General features: G+C 42.2%; 1 protein-coding gene across 6 annotated transcripts in view; it reads right to left on the reverse strand.

Moving 5' to 3' along the window:
- Positions 1–15,751: 15,751 nt before the first annotated feature.
- Positions 15,752–16,568, reverse strand: part of RBL1 (RB transcriptional corepressor like 1) — a 67,825-nt gene continuing 67,008 nt past the window's right edge. For 2 of the 6 annotated variants that reach the window (XM_079128136.1, XM_079128134.1), the window contains one exon: positions 15,754–16,332. In XM_079128136.1, the coding sequence (XP_078984262.1) occupies positions 16,162–16,332 (171 nt within the window). In that variant the 3' untranslated portion in view covers positions 15,754–16,161. Of the gene's footprint in view, positions 16,333–16,568 lie in introns of all 6 variants that reach the window. The other 4 variants (XM_079128137.1, XM_079128135.1, XM_079128133.1 and 1 more) reach the window with 3 other exon arrangements.

Raw genomic sequence — 16,568 nt, forward strand, 5'->3', positions numbered from 1 at the left:
AGGAAACATTCTGAACACCAATTATCAAATGATTGACATGGGATTGGATTTTCAAAGAAGCTTGCCTGAGAACCTGTCCGTTTCTGCCCAGGAAAATCACATATATAAATAGTCATAGGGCCCAACCCTGGGTACATGTGTCACTTCTCTTCTCTGAGAGGCCAGGGGTGCCTGCAGGCTGCCTTAGGGGTGTGTAGGCCTTTGTTGTCCTTTAGTAATCTTTACTTGTACCTTGCTTCTGATGCATTCTGGAATTCTTCTCAGGGGTCAAGAAACCACAGGGCCTTGGGCTGGGGTTGTGGCTCAGTGGCAGAGTGCTTGCCTAGCATGTGCGAAATACTGGGTTCGATTCTCAGCACCACGTATAAATAAATAAAATAAAGGTCCATTGCCAACTAAAAAATATTTAAAAAGAAAAGAAAGAAGAAACCACAGGGCCAAGCTGAGGTTCCATGGCCCCTGGAACTCCCTGGATTGCTGTCCAGTGACAATAAGAGTAGGACGCTAATCTGACAGAAGACAGGTATCCTTATAAGAGACACCAGACATCTTCCTCTCTCCACTCACACAGGGTCCTGGGAAGGGTCAGGGAAAAGGCAGCTATCTGCAAGGCCAGGCAGAGAGGCCTCATCAGAGCTGAGTGTGGTGGCGCATGCCTGGAATTCCAGCTACTAGGGAGACTGAGGCAAGAGGATCACACATTCAAGGCCAGCCTCAGCAATGTAGGGAGATCCTATCTCAAAATAAAATATAGAGGGTTGGGGGATTTATCTTAGCGGTAGAGAGCCTGCCTAGCATGCAGGCATCCCTGGGTTTGATCCCCAGGATCCAGGAGAAAAAGGAAGAGAGAGAGAGAGAGAGAGAGAGAGAGGGAAAGAGGGAGAGAGAGGGAGAGGGGAAGAGGGAAAGAGAGAGGGAAAGAGAGAGAGAGAGAGAGAGAGAGAATATAGCTGAAGAGAGATGCCTCACTGGAAACAAAACTTATTGGCATTTTTTGGTGGGGGTTTGCTGGGGATAGAACCCAGAGCCTTGTGCAATTGCTCTATCACTGAGCTATACCTCTACTGCTGGCATGTTGACTTTGGAATTCCAGCAAAATAAAGTATCACACCTGTTTCTCTAAGCATGCTGTTATTAACAAAACGCCCAGCTATCCCACTCCTTGGCCTATACCCAAAGGACCTAAAATCAGCATACTACACAGATACAGCCACATCAATGTTCATAGCTGCTCAATTCACAATAGCCAGATTATGGAACCAACCTAGATGTCCTTCAATTGATGAATGGATAAAGAAACTGTGGTATATATATATATATATATATATATATATATATATATACACACACACACACACACACAATGGAATATTGCTCAGCCATAAAGAATGATAAAATTATGGTATTTGCAGGCAAATGGATGAAACTGCAGAATATCATGCTAAGTGAGATAAGCCAATCTCAAAAATCCAAAGGATGAATGATCTCCCTGACCAGTGGATGATGACACATAGTGGGGGGTGGGAAGGAGGTAAGAATGGAGGAAAGAGGAACTGTGTAGAGGGAAAAGAAGGGTGGGAGGGGTGGGGGGGGAAGGAAAAATAACAGAATGAATCAAACACTATTATCCTATGTAAAAGTATGACTACACAAATGGTATGCCTTTACTTCATGTACAAACAGAGAAACAGTATGTATGCCATTTGTGTACAATAAAAATAAATTTAAAAAAGAATTAAAGAAAACAAAACGCTATTGAAATGGATGGAGCTGGAGAATATCATGCTAAGTGAAATAAGCCAAACGCCCAAATCCAAAGGTCAAATTTTTCTCTGATAAGTGGCACTAATCCATAATGGGGTGAGGGTATGAAGGAACTTTGGATTCTGCAGAGGGGAGTGAGGGGAGGGAAGCAGATGTGGGGATGGGAAGGACGGTGGAATGAGATGGACATCGTTACCCTTCAGACATGTATGATCACACTGCTGGTGTGACTCTGCACCATGTTCAGCCAGAGGAAGGAGAAGTTGTGCTCCATCTGTGTACGATGTGTCTAAATGCATTCTACTGTCATGTGTAACTAATTAGAACAAATTTAAAAAATAAAAAAAACATCGATTCAAATATTAAGGAAGTCTTTGATCATTTCTTGACATTCCTTTCTTCAGTTAAATATTTGTTTAAATATTGATCCTTCTCATGACCCTTGTCTTAAGGAGAAGGTTGTGGAGGCATTCTTGTGTTTGGAACTTGTTAATCACCGGGATTCAGAAAGTAAGGAAAATAGTTTCAGAATTTCTCTCCCTATTTTTTTTTTTTTTTGGTGTGGGGGGTTGGGGGTACCAGGGATTGAACTCAGGGGCACTCGACCATTGAGCCACATCACCAGCCCTGTTTTGTATTTTATTTAAAGACAGGGTCTCACTGAGTTGCTTAGGGTCTCACTTTTGCTAAGGCTGGCTTTGAACTTGCAATCCTCCTGCCTCAGCCTCCTGAGCCACTGGGATTACAGACTAGTTTCAGAATTTCTACAGTTTCTTTCTTTCTTTCTTTCTTTCTTTCTTTCTTTCTTTCTTTCTTTCTTTCTTTCTTTCTTTCTTTCTTTCTTTCTTTCTTTTCTTCCTTCCTTCCTTTCTTTCTTTTCACATCAGAATTTCTACAGTTTCTTAAAACCAGTAACCTAGGTGAAACTGGAAGATTTGTCTTTGAAGCTGTATGCGCAATAACAAGCACACGGTGTTTAACTACATGGAGAGGTGCAGAAGACAAACATGGCAATGTTTAAGATGTTTTTGTCCCATGCAGCGACATGTCCCTGTGGTCCTAGCTACTTGGGGGTGCTGAGGTGGAGGATTGCTTGAGCCCAGGAATTCGAGGCCAACTTGGGCAACATAGTGAGATCCCATTTCAGAAGAAAAAATAAAAAAGGTAATCTTGATGTGGAGCAAGTGTAACTTTTACATATTGCTCGTGGGATTACAAAATACTACAGTCACTTTGGTAAAGAACATGGCAAATATCTTACGAAGTTAAACGGACACTTAATTTTCGACCCAGAAATCTAGCTCATGAGAAACTATAGGAAAATAAAAATATATGCTCAAAGAATGCATGCAAATGTTCATGATTATCCATAACCCCAAGCTGGTCCATCAACTGGTAAATAAACAAATTGTGTTATATTCTGTTTTAGTCAGCTATTTTGCCGCTATGACTAAATGATCTGACCAGCACAACCCTAAAAGGGAAAAGGTTTATTTGAGGGCTCACGGTTTCAGAGGTCTTAGTCCGTAGAAGGCCAGCTCCGTTCTTCAGGTTCAAGGTGAGGCAGAACATCATGGCGGGAGAAAGTGGCAGAGGAAAGCAGCTCACATCATGGTGATCAGAAAGCAGAGAGAGACTCCACTCTCCAGATACAAAATATATATCTCAAATCCACGTCCCCATTCCAATCTCCTCCAGCCAACCCTACCACTTCAATTAGTCCCATCAGGGATAATTCACGGATTGGGTTAAGACTCTTACTGAAAGAATGGACATTTTTTTAAGCTGTCTAAGGTCACCCTCCCAGGAATGGCAACAAAGCCCTTAAAGCTGTTCCAAGAAACAGCCCCAAACAGAGAATAAAAGGGTAAATTGAGCCAGATAGCCAGATAGTGATCAAACAGAATGATTACCAGAAACTATTGACCAGAATCTACGCCCTGTTGTAAAATATTGTGAAACATGTTGTATGTTATCAGCAAACCCAGACCCCCTTTGAAATTTCCCGGCAGCTTTGTCCCCCTTTTCCCCCTTTCATGTGCGACCCCTCCCGATGTGTGGTTTCTGCCTTTATAAACCTACAAGATTTTCTGCTAGGGACTCGACTCCTGGAGTTGGGTCCCAGCGCGCTGGAATAAACACCTCTTGCGGTTTGCATCAAGTGACGCCTCCTGCGGTTGATTGGGGTTGCCGTCCATCCATGGGACAGAGTTGGGGTTTCCTTTTTTGGGGCCTTACATTACAACCCAATCATTTCTCCTCTGAACCTTCCTGCATTGTCTCACGTGTGAACTTTTGGGGGACACCTCACATCCAAACCATAACATTCTGTCCCTGACCCCCAAAAGCTCGCACTCGTCTGACAATCCAAAATATATTTAGTCCATTTCCAAGAGTCCCCATAGTCTCAGTAGTTCTGAGATTGCTGAAAATTCAAGTTCAAGGGCTGGGGAGATAGTTCAGCTGGTAGAGTGCTTGCCTAGCAAGAACAAGGCCCTGGGTTCAATCCCTAGTGCTGCAAAAAAAAAAAAAAAAAAATTCAAGTCCAAAATCTTTGAGGCTCAAGGTAATCTCACACTGTGAGCTCCTATAAAATTAAAAGCAATTTACAAATATCTAACATATAAAGGTACTGAGTAAACATTTCCATTTACAAAAATAGAGGAATAGAAAGAAAGGATGGGACCAAAGCAAGACTGAAATCTAGCTGGACATACAGGTCCTGTAGCTCCTTGTCTGGCATCTGGGGCATGTGGCATCGTGATGTTCTCTCCAAAGGACTTGTGTAGCTCCGCCCCTATGGCCTTGGTTGCAGCCCAAGTGGTCTTTCTGTTGGCTTGTCTCTGCTCAGTTCCTGTAGCTTTCCTAGGATGATGTTCCACGTTGCTGGCATTTCTTGATCTCAGGGATTTTCACTGTAGTTTCAGCTTCCTTCTCACATCTCCACCCTTTGACTTCTCAGGGGCTGCCCACAGGGACTCTGACCCTGCTGCACTTTGTCTGGCCTCCCAGACCTTCCTTTGAAAATCTTGGTAGAAGCCTCCATGGCCCCCTAACTCCAGCATCTTGTTTTCCTGCAGAACCAGCACCACGTGGTTTATGTCAAAGTCTGCCGCCATCTTGAACATTAGCCAAACCTCCAGGGGCCTCTGAGGGTCTGGGTGACTGAGCACATTGAAAAAAACTTCCCAGGCCCCCTTGTGCAAGAAGAGTGCCCCACTGGTCTCCGGTCAGGAGAATTTTCACAATTAGTCCCTTGAGCTTGAGATGGGTGTGGTCTTACCAGGTTCTGAGATGCCCTCAAGCCATCTTTCTTATTGTCTCTAGGCAGTCTTTAGCATTTCTTTAGTGGCAGTAATGTCTTTTAACAACTGCAACTTCCTTAGCCCTAGTTTTACTCCAGCCTTTCAAGTTCAATGTTTTCAAATATTTCTGCTCTGCCTTCTACTCCTGATTATCACAATGTTTGGCTAAAAACTGCCAGCAAAATCCATTCCACTCCCTGAATGCTATGCTGCCTAGACATTTCTTCCACTAGATTAAGAAATCCATTGCTTCTAAAATCAGCCTCACAGAAATTCTCAGGACATGGGCAAAATGCAGACAACTTCTCAGCCAGAACACATGAATGGCCTCTACTCCAAATTCCAATTGAGTCCTCCTTTTCTGAATCTACTTTAAGCCCTGTCTTCATTGACCACGGCCCTGTTGCCATTCTGGTCTTCTGAGCTCACACCAGAATTGGCCAGTAGTCTCCATTTACAACAATTTAAAGCATTTCCAGCTTGTACTGCTATGCATCTCAGAATTCCTCCCAATTCCAGGAAGCTCCAAAAGCTTCTGAAGCACATGGTCAGGTATGTCACTGCAATGACCCCACTTCTTGGTACCATTTTCTGTTATAATTAGGCTTCTGTAGAAGAACAGAATCAACAGGAAGTATGATTATAAAAGGTGATTTATTAGGTTGGCTTACATGACCAGAAGCTCTATAGTACACAATGGCCATCTGCAGCTGAAGATGTGGAAGAACCAGCTGCTTTGCAGTCCAAGATGAGGAAGCCTCAGAACAAGAAGGATCAACAGTGCTACCCTAGTCCAAGATCAGGGCTTCTGGAAACTACCTGGAGAATCACTGGTAGAGTCTGCTCTGGAAGAGTGAAGGATCGAGAGTCTGATGTCCTCAGTCGATAGAAGCACCTGTTCAAGAAGAGCCGAACTTGCATCTGCATCTGCTTCCTTGTTCTTCCAACTTTTATTCCATCCTATTGGGCAGTGCCACCCACACCTAGGGAGGGTCTCCACTTCAGTTCACTAACCCACATTTCAATCATTCCTAGACACGCCCTCATGGACACACCCAGAGGTCTCTTAATCATCTGCATCTCTTAAGCCAATCAAGTTGACAATTCAAATTAATCATTACAAGTCCACCCCTTGTTGACTTGATACTCAAACATAACTCTTTACATCATACTCAATATCCAAATCAACACATTAGCAGTTCATAATTCCAACTAACATAACTATCCTTCATACAACTGAAAACATACTAGTTCTCGCCCCAGAATAGAAGAAAAAACAGAAACATTACTGATGTTAAGTCAATCAATACTACATTACATGATGAATAACAGGAGAGTAACAAACATTTCCTCTTAATGCATGTGTAGGTATGCAAAAACTTATTCTTAATGGAATAGGGAATTACAATCCATGGCAATTACAATCCTCGGTTCTGTAACTGGTCGCATGACTGCAGTTGGTATTTATGACTACCTTTTTCTACTATCCATTCTGTATTCTCTCCAGCTGCAGCAAGCACCTCAGCAGGTCTTGACTCTACCTGGAGGTGTGAGACATTTGGTGTCTTGCCTGGATTGGGTTGTTGTAGTTTCCCATTAGTCTTAATAACAGGACAGGGTAATATCAAAAGATGCCCCAAGGGATCTCCTGCACTCCAGGAATATGCTTCCTCACCTCTATTGTGGAGTAACATTCCGATGTCCCCTTAGTCATCTGGATCAATCACCCCCACCCTTACTGTAACTCCCTTCACAGCTTGTTGACCCAAGGCGTGAAGAGCCCAAAGTGGCCAGGGGTAAGTCTTAACTTCCAGTTTAATGAAATCATTGTTGTATCAATTGGCTGAAGCATTCCTCCTTCTGGAATTAAGACTTCTAGGCCTGCAGAGTGTAAGGTTGTAGGGACTGGAAGCAAAAACCTTCCTAGGGGTTACTAGGGGTAATGGTGAGTGGTACCATCCTTAATTCCTAGACCCATGAATTCTAGCAATAGGAGAGACAATACCATATAGTGGATGCTGATTCATAGTATAGGCAGCCTTCTGAAGAATCTTGCCCCAATTTCCTGCAAGGTATTGCCACCTAACTGACACTGTAACTTCATCTTCAAGAGTCCATTGCATCGTTCTTTCAAACCAGCTGCTTAAGGATGGTGGGGAACATGGTAAGACCAGTGAATCCCATGACCATGAGCCCACTGCCTCACTTCTTTGGCTGTGAAGTGAGTTCCTTGGTCCGAAGCAATGCTGTGTGGAATACCATGACGATGGATAGGCATTCTGTAAGTCCATGGATGGAGGTTTTGGCTGAAGCACTACGTGCAAGGAAGGCAAATACATACCCAGAATAAGTATTTATTCCAGTAAGGACAAACTGCTGCCCTTTCCATGATGGAAGTGGCCCAACATAGCCAACCTGCCACTATGTTGCTGGCTGATCTCCCCAGGGAATGATGCTATGCTTACTGTCGGTCTCTGCTGCTGGCAAATTGGGTTCTCAGCAGTGGCTGTAGCCAAATCAGCCTTGGTGAGTGGAAGTCTGTGCTGCTGAGCCCATGCATAACGGTCATCCCTGCCACCATGACCACTTTGTTCATGAGCCCACTGGGCAATGATAGGGGTGGCTGGGGAAAGAGGCAGACTGCTATCCACAGATCGAGTCATCCTATCTACCTGATTATTAAAATCCTCCTCTGCTGAGGTCACCTTTTGGTGGGTATTTATGTGAGACACAAATATCTTCACATCCTTTACCTATTCAGAGAGGTCTATCCATGTATCTCTTCCCCAAATGTCCTTGACACCGATTTTCCAAAGATGTTCTTTCCAGTTCCCTGACCAGCTAGCTAAACCATTGGCTATGGCCCATGAGTCAGTGTAAAGTCGCACATCTGGCCATTTTTCCTTCCAGACAAAATGCACAACCAGATGCACTGTCCAGAGTTCCACCCATTGTGAAGATTTCCCTTCACCACTGTCCTTCAGGGTGTTCCAGAAAGGGGCAGCAGTGCTGCAGCTATCCACTGCTGGGTGTTGACTGTGTATCATGCAGCACAGTTTGCAAACCAGGCCCTAGTCTCCTCTTCCTCTGTTAATTGGTCATAAGGTACACCCCATGAAGCCATAGGTTCATCCTGAGGGGCAGAAGGTACTGCAGCTGGAGTAGGAACCATGGGCATTTGGGCCATTTCTTCATGCAATTTACTTGTACCTTTAGGTCCTGCCCGTGCCCAATCACATATGTACCACTTCTACTTGATGATGGAGTGCCATTGTGCACATCCAACTTTACAGTTTGGTGGGTCAGATAGCACCCAGTTCATGATGGGCAGCTCAGGTCGCATAGTAACCTAGTAGCCCATGGTCAAGTGTACAGTTTCCACTAAGGCCCAGTAGCAGGCCAAGAGCTGTTTTTCAAAGGGAGGGGCTCCACTTCAGTTCACTAACCCACATTTCAATCATTCCTAGACACGCCCTCATGGACACACCCAGAGGCCTCTTAATCATTGGCATCTCTTAATCCAATCGAGTTGACAATTCAAATTAACCATTACATATTCATATAAAGGAACATTGCTCAGCAATAAAAAATACATACAACATAGATGAAGCTCAGTAAAAGTATATACTAAATGCCATTACTAAGTATATACTCATACTGAAAAGACTATATATTGTGCATACATGCATTTATATGAGATTCTAGAAAAGGAAAAATCATAGCAACATAAAGCAAATCAATTGTTGCCTGGTTGTGTGGTGGACAAAATGTTGAAAGGGCAGGGAAAGAGGTCAGACAAAAATGTCCTATATATTTTGGTGGTAGTTATACAACTATATATAATAATAAAATCCATTAAACTGTATACTGAAGATGGTGAATTTTATTGTATGTAAATTATACTTCAATAAATCTGGAAAAATTCATCACACTATACAACTTAAGATTTGCAGCCAGACCTGGTGGTGCATGCCTGAATCCCAGCAACTCGGGAGCCTGAGGAAGGAGGAGCGAGAGTTCAGAGCCAGCCTCAGCAACTTAGTGAGGCCCTAAGCAACTCAGCAAGACCCTGTCTCTAAATAAAAAATATATATATATATATATATATATTTTAAAAAGGGCTGGAGTTGTAGCTCATGGTTAAGCACCCCTGGTTAAGTACCAAAAACAAAACAAAACAAAACAAAACAAAAAACAAAACACACACACACACACACAAAAAGAATTTGCAGGTTGGGTACTGTGGCACAAGCCTGTAACCCCAGTGAATCAGGAGACTGAAGCAGGAGGATCCCAGTTTGAGGCCAGTCTGGGTAACTTAAGTCTCAAAATAAGTTAGTTAATATAAAAGGGCCAGGGGTGTATCTCAGTAGTAGAGTACCCCCTGGGTCCAATCTCCAGTACCCCCATTTAAAAAAATAAAAAAATAAAAAAAAAGAAAGAAAAACAAGATTTGCACAATTTTCTTCATGTACAAAATAATTGTTGGGCTGAGGATGTTGGTCAGTGGTAGAGCAGTTACTAAGTCTGTAAAGGCCCTGTTTCCAATCCCTAGCACTGCTAAAAAATTAAAAAATAAAAAATAAATATTTTGAAAAGGTAACTCCTCAATGATGGCAATACTGGTAGTTTTGTTTACATATACCTAACTTTTCTACAATAAATATAATTTTCTACTATCAAGTATTTTCTGAAATGTTGATAACTAAGTCAATTTTGAAGTCCAACTTGGTTTGCTGGAGCCACGGCAGGGTGGATACTTGAATATTGCTTTCTATACCCTTGGTCATCACACTCTGCTGAACTCTAAACAGGTGTTTCCCAAGTTTCTCTCATACAAACGGCCCGATGCTACAGTTTGGATCAGACATGTCTCCCGAAGGCCTATATATTGAACATTTGGTCCCACTTGGAGACTGTGGAACTTTTAAGACGTGGGGCCAGGGTTGCTGGGAGTGTAGCTCAGTAGCAGAGCATTTGCCTGGCACCTGCAAGGCACTGGATACTGGGTTTGATAAGTAGCACACACACGAAAAAAGAACAGGTGTTGCCTAATGGGAGGGCCTCAGGTCAACAGGTGTGTTCCCTTGAAGGTGACAGTGGGATCCTAGCTTTTTCTCTCTCTCTCTTTCACTTTCTGGCCATGAAGTGAAGAGTTTTGCTCTGCTATGCACTTCCACCACAATGTGCTATCTTGACCCAGCCCCAAAACAATAGGGCCAATTGGTCATGAATTGGCACCTCTGAAACCATGAGCCAAGAAAAAGTTTTTCTTTTTATAAATTGACTATCTCAGGTATTTGTTAAGAGTAATGGAAAGCTGTCCCATACACCCGGGATGCACTTATTGAATCAGAGATCCAGGGGACAGGGCTAGTAATCTGTATAATTACTGTGTTAGTTTTTTGTTGCTGTGACCAAAATACCTGACAAGAACAACTTAGAGGATGAAAAATTTATTTTGGCTCACAGTTTCAAAAGTTTGGTCCATACGGGGCTGACTCCATTACTCTGGGCCAAGATGAGGCGGAACATGGCAGAAGGCTGTGATGAGGGAAGAGAGGGTGAAGGTACAGCAGGCAACACCAACCCTTCCAGATGCCTCCAGTAACCCACTCCCTCCAACCATGCCCCATCTACCTAGTTATTAGTCCATTCAAACTAGGATGCACTGATTAGGTTATAGCTCTCACAGTCTAATCATTTCACCTCTGAACTTTCCTGCATTAACACAGGGGTTTTTGAGGAATACCTCATATCCAAACCATAATATTCCACCCCTGGTCCCCCAAAGCTCATGTTCATCTCACAATGCAAAATGCCTTTAGTTCATCTCCAAGAGTCCGCCGCATAGTCTTAACAGTGAAACTGAAAGCACTATTCAAAAAGTCCAAGTTCAAAGTCTCATCTGAGACCCAAGTAAACTTGTCTGTAGAGTTCCTGTAAAGATCAAAAGCAAATTACATATATTTGATACACAGTGCAGATATCGGTCTTGTGGAGATAAGGATCAAGTTCATGTTTCATGGAGTCGAAGAATGAGCACCGCAAACACGGAGCAAGCATAGAAAGGGTTATTTAAGAACGTGATAGAGAACAGACTCCTCTGGAGAGGAGGGGGCCTTGGAGCACAAACCTGTGTGTTGGGGGTGCGGGTGACTTGCCTTTTTATAGCCCTCAGAACCTTTCTCTCGTTAATCATTCTTTTCTTCCCCTCCCCCTGCATCTGTGCCTAGGAGCAAGAACACGGATGTTTTTGAATTTTTCTTGAAAAATAACCGTCAGCAACTCTTTGTTCTTTCTTTGAAAAACAATTGCCACCCTCTCAACCCTCATTATTCTTAGGCATGTTGACTGCCTGATTTGAAAAACTGTTGTTAGCCAATTTTCTCATTACCAGATCCTCTTCATTCTTACCTACACTGACTGCCTGGCCTTTGTCCCTACCTCAGTGGCACAGAGTGAACATCCCTGTTCCAAAAGGGAGGAACAGGGGCATAGAAAGAAGGGATGGGATCAGAGCATGACTGGAAATTAGCAGGGCCAACATTTCCTGTAGCTACAACTCCAGCATTAGGGGCACGTGGAGGGAGACATTCTCTCCACAGGGCTTGGTCTGCTCTGCCCCTTCGGCCTTGCTGGTTGCAGCCCACATGGCTCTCTCCACAGCCACCAGCTTTCCTTGGCAGACAGGCCATGTTTCTGGCACCTCTTATTCCTAGGGTCTCCATTCCAGTTTCCGCTTCACCTTTACAGCTTTATGCCAACCCTGCTACAATGTGCTTGGCCTCCCAGGCCTTCCTCTGAAATCTGGGTGGGAACTGCCATGACCCCCTAACTCCAGCATCCTGCATTCCTGTAGAACCAGCCCATAAGGACGATGTCAAGATCTGCCTCCAGCTGGAACAGTAGTCGGACCACCTTGGACCCGTCACAGGAAAGCAGGGAGCTGAAACTCCAAACCTCAGTTCTTAGGTTCTGACAAAAGAAAATTTAAAGTCAAGACACCAAAAGTCATGTAAGACAACTTTATTATAGGTTAAAGCAAAGTAAAAGCAAAGTGAGGCTTAACTAAAAAGCACTCTCAAGAGTGGGCTGTCTTTAAGCAAAGAATGACAAAAGAGACAACACTGTCTCCGAATTTATTACTGTCTGAGGTTTACCAGGGGAGCTGGGGACCACCTTCTGGACTCTGCCAATCAGATGTTCAACTCCTCTTTTGTGTTGGGCTGTAGAGTTTTGACCTTAGTTGGTCCACTCCGGAACTGTCATGGTGGTCATCCTATCCAGGGGGGTTTCATCTACAAGTCAATCCCATGTTAATGTGGACACTGGGGTCAATAGTTGGTCAGAAGTTACCGTAGTGCACCTCTGCTACTAAAGGAATCTTCCTTCCCAGACAGTTGGAGACACTTATAATTCCTAGCTTTATGTCAACATCAATGGATCCTGTCAAAAGCCAGCCCCCCCCCACAAAAAAAAGTTAGTCCCATTAATCCTTATGTCTTGCTTTTGTTCATTTTCTACAGATTAACTGCCAGCATTCAATTTCTTAAGCTAGTTTAAAGAAGGACCCTAATATTAGATATGGAAAAGGAAAAATCTCCAAGATAATGTGACCTGGGAAAAGGGAATGAAAAAGGCCATGTACCAAGACAAATGTTTTCCAGATGCTGGCTGCAGATCCTTGACCCCCAAAATTTCAAATTCCTGAGTACCCAAGAAAACTGATATGTTCACTAGACCACCCCTCAAAATAACTTATATAAAATCAGTCCCTTTCTTTATTCAGTGGCTCATTTTCCACCAGGAAAATGGGTCCATCAGAACCACGACTCCATTCCTGAATATAGGCTTTTGGCTGATTCGTGAAGTTTACATCTGTCCTGGTCTTTTTGCGCTAACAACTCAAGAAATTTAAAGAACTTTATGACCTTACCATGCATTCCACTGCTCATTGCTAGCTACTGCCTAACAGACCAAAGCAGAGAAGGCCTCCGAGTACTTGGCTGAGCAGGTGAAACAACTTCCTAGGCCCCTTGTGTAGTCCGGGTCTCTCCTCTTCTCAAAGGAGTCTTTCCTTCTACACCCTTGAGACTGTAATGGATGTGCTCTTGCAAATTTCTGAGATGCCCTCAAGGCATCTTTCCCATTGTCTTTTACTTCACTTCTCTTTAGTTGTGGTAAGGTATTTAACAACATCTTCCTAGGTCCCAATTTTACATGCACTTTTCTGGTCTCAAACTGTGATTTTTTTTAAGATCCATCAGCTCTGCTTCCTGCTCCCAATTCTCACAGTAAATGTGGGTAAAAGCTTCCAGCAAAATCCATGCCACTGCTTGATTCAAACTAGGATGAATTGATTAGAACCTTTGTAACAGTTCCTTTTCAGTTTTTTTTTTTTTTTTTTTTTTTTTAAACCAGGGATTGAACCCAGGGGCACTTTACCACTGAGCTACATCCCCATTTCTTTTTATTTTGACACAGAGTCTCCCTAAATTGCTGAGGCTGGCTTCAAATTTGCAGTCTTCCTGCCTCAGTCTCCTAAGTTGCTGGGACTCCAGGCATGCATCACATCCCCCCAGGTTGTACTAATTTAAAAGATATAAAGTAGATATTTTAAAAGGTGTCAATTTTAGAGGGTACACATTTATTTTTAGTTATACAGAAGAGCAAAAGTATAGTTTTTTCATTAATCTCAAAATTTTCAGTTTTTATTAAATCCTGAAACTGATAAAAATATGTCCAGAGTTTCTTACAGTTAATGTACAAATACTCATTTATATTTTGCATAATAATGAAGGTAAAAACGATACAATAGTTATAGTTACATAAAAATATGTACAAGGATACAAGACAAACTTTATTATCTGATTATAAGAAGTGTAGATACTACACAAAAATTGAGATTATAATTTTCAGGAAAGGAAAATGTGACCAAATTTAAAAATAAAATTGCTGACAATACATCACCAACAGAAAGTCAAACCTTAGAGTAATTCAAATCAGCCAGGGTTACGTGATTAAACATCATGCTCCCCACCTACCCCATGCTGGGGATGGAACCCAGAGCCTCAGGAATGTCAGACAAGCTCTCTACGGTGGAGCTGCACCCCCGTCCAACATTATGTATTTAAAAATAAGGTTTGTAGTCTAAAAATACATCTTCTAAAAGTTAAGAATGGCTTATTCATGTTCTTCCAGATTTTGGAAACACACTTGGGAAAGTAAAAGTTGAAGACTTGATTCTTGGGAAGGATTTACCCCTAGTACTGCAAAACACCTTCGGGGGACCCAGTGGTCAAACTCCCAGGGAAACTCAGGATATACTAATAACACTCAGAACAAAGAGGAGAGGTAATAAACAGGTGTTTCACTGACCTGCACTAGAAATAAAAGACATGAGGTGATTTTAATGGGTTCTGAAAAGGATTCAAAATTAGAGAACAAATGATCTTGTGACGACCTCAAAAACAGTATATCACATATTGTCAAGATGCTGTCTTACTAAGAAAATTTAGTTTCTAATAGCATCATCAGAATTTTATTCCACTGGCTTGAGAAGCAGTTTCCTATTTTGAATTACATGACAATACAGTCATGTATAATTAAGTTAATGTTAAAAAAAAAAGAAAAATGAAAAAATGATACTAGTTTTTAAAAGAAGCAAGTACTCCATTTATCGGGTTATAACAATGGGCTGAGAGGGGTCAGGACTGGAAAGCAAGGAGTGGGGACAGGGCAGGGGCTCAGGTACCAAGCTGCTTATGCTCAAGGACAGAAGAACACAAGGCACCCAGACAACTCAGGATGGCCGCACACCTGGATGCACAGTTACCACACAGGGCCAGAGACAGGCTGCTCCAACAGCCTTGGCCCATGTACTATGGGAATCAATCCCTACCTTCAACAGTAAATTGAAAATACAAATATCTAAGAGCATACTTATCAAGAATAGATTATTTATGCTCATATAACAAAGTACAGGAGGAGACATATGATTTTTTTCTGGTACTGAGGATTGAACTAGGGATGCTCTACCATTGAGCTACAGTCTCAGCACTCCCTTTTTTTGTGGCACTGGGGATTAGAACTCAGGGCCATGTGCATGTGAGGCAAGCATTCTACCAACTGAGCTATATGCCCAGCCCTCTCAGCCCTTTTTAAAATTATTACTATTTTTACTTTGAGACAGAGTCTTGCGAAGTTGCTAAGGCTAGCCTCAAACTCCTGCCTCAACCTCTAGAGTCCGGGATAATGGGTGTGTACCACTATGCCAGGCAGCATTTGACTATTATTATTATTATTATTTAGTATCAGGAATTGAACCAGGGGGGCTTTATCACTGAGTCATATCCCCAGTCCTTTTCAAAATATTTTATTTAGAGATAGGATCTCGCTAATTTGCTGAGATTGGCTTTGAACTCATGATCCTCCTGCCTCAGCCTCACAAGCCACTGGGATTACAAGTGTGGGCCACCACGCCTGGCCAAAAAAAAAAAAAAAAAAAAAAAAAAAAATATATATATATATATATATATATCTTTTTTTTTTTTTTTTAAAGGACCTTTAATTTAATTAATTAACTTCTTTGTATGGGTTGCTGAGAATTGAACCCAGTGCCTCACACATGCTAGGTGAGCACTCTACCACTGAGCCACAACCCCAGCCCCATCTCTTTAGTTCATCTTAAAAACTAACTTGAGGGCTGGGGTTGTGGTTCAGTGGTAAAGTGCTTGCCTAGTGCGTGTGGGGCACTGGGTTCGATCCTCAGCACCACATAAAAAAGAATAAACAAATAAAATAAAGATATTGTGTCCATTAAAAAAAAAACTAACTTGAAGAGTAAACATGAAAAAAATCCTATGACTATTAACATGTATAAAGGCACTTAAAACATTCCTTTCCAATCAAACTCAAAATACATCTGTCAACATTCTTGATAAATGTTAAAAACACATTAAATTTTGGTGCAATTTTTCATATAACCCAGTGATATTTACCATTTATAAGGCAGAAAGGCTTGAAGGATAGAGTCCCAACTTTCTACAAAATAACCTGAAAAGTGCTTTCATTAGAAACCGGAACGCTATCAGTGATTTGCTCTTTCACTGACAACATCCTGCAGTCGTTTAAGTAAAACATCATCATTTTCTTGGCAGAGGCGTTTGGCAGGTGACTCTGCATCTCCACTGATGGCTATTGCTCGCTTCTTGCTTCTCTGCTCACCTTGCCTTATCATGTTGTTGATGTCTTTCAAACTCTATAAAAAAGCAGAGAACATATGTGAGTGAAAGGGGTGGGGAAGGGAAACAGTAAGAAAAACTGGTTTTTCCTACCCTCTTTTACTCAAATCTAAACACTGGAGTAGAGATTATTTTTTGAATCTAGACCAACCTAATAGAGATAGCTAGAACTAATTTTTTGGGTGGTTTTAAAAGTAGATGCACCTCATAACAGAAGTTCTCCAAGTGCAGTCCCCTGACCAAAGAAGCAGAA

The sequence above is a fragment of the Sciurus vulgaris genome, assembly GCF_902686455.1.
Source record: "Sciurus vulgaris genome assembly, chromosome: 2".
Lineage (NCBI taxonomy): Eukaryota > Metazoa > Chordata > Mammalia > Rodentia > Sciuridae > Sciurus > Sciurus vulgaris.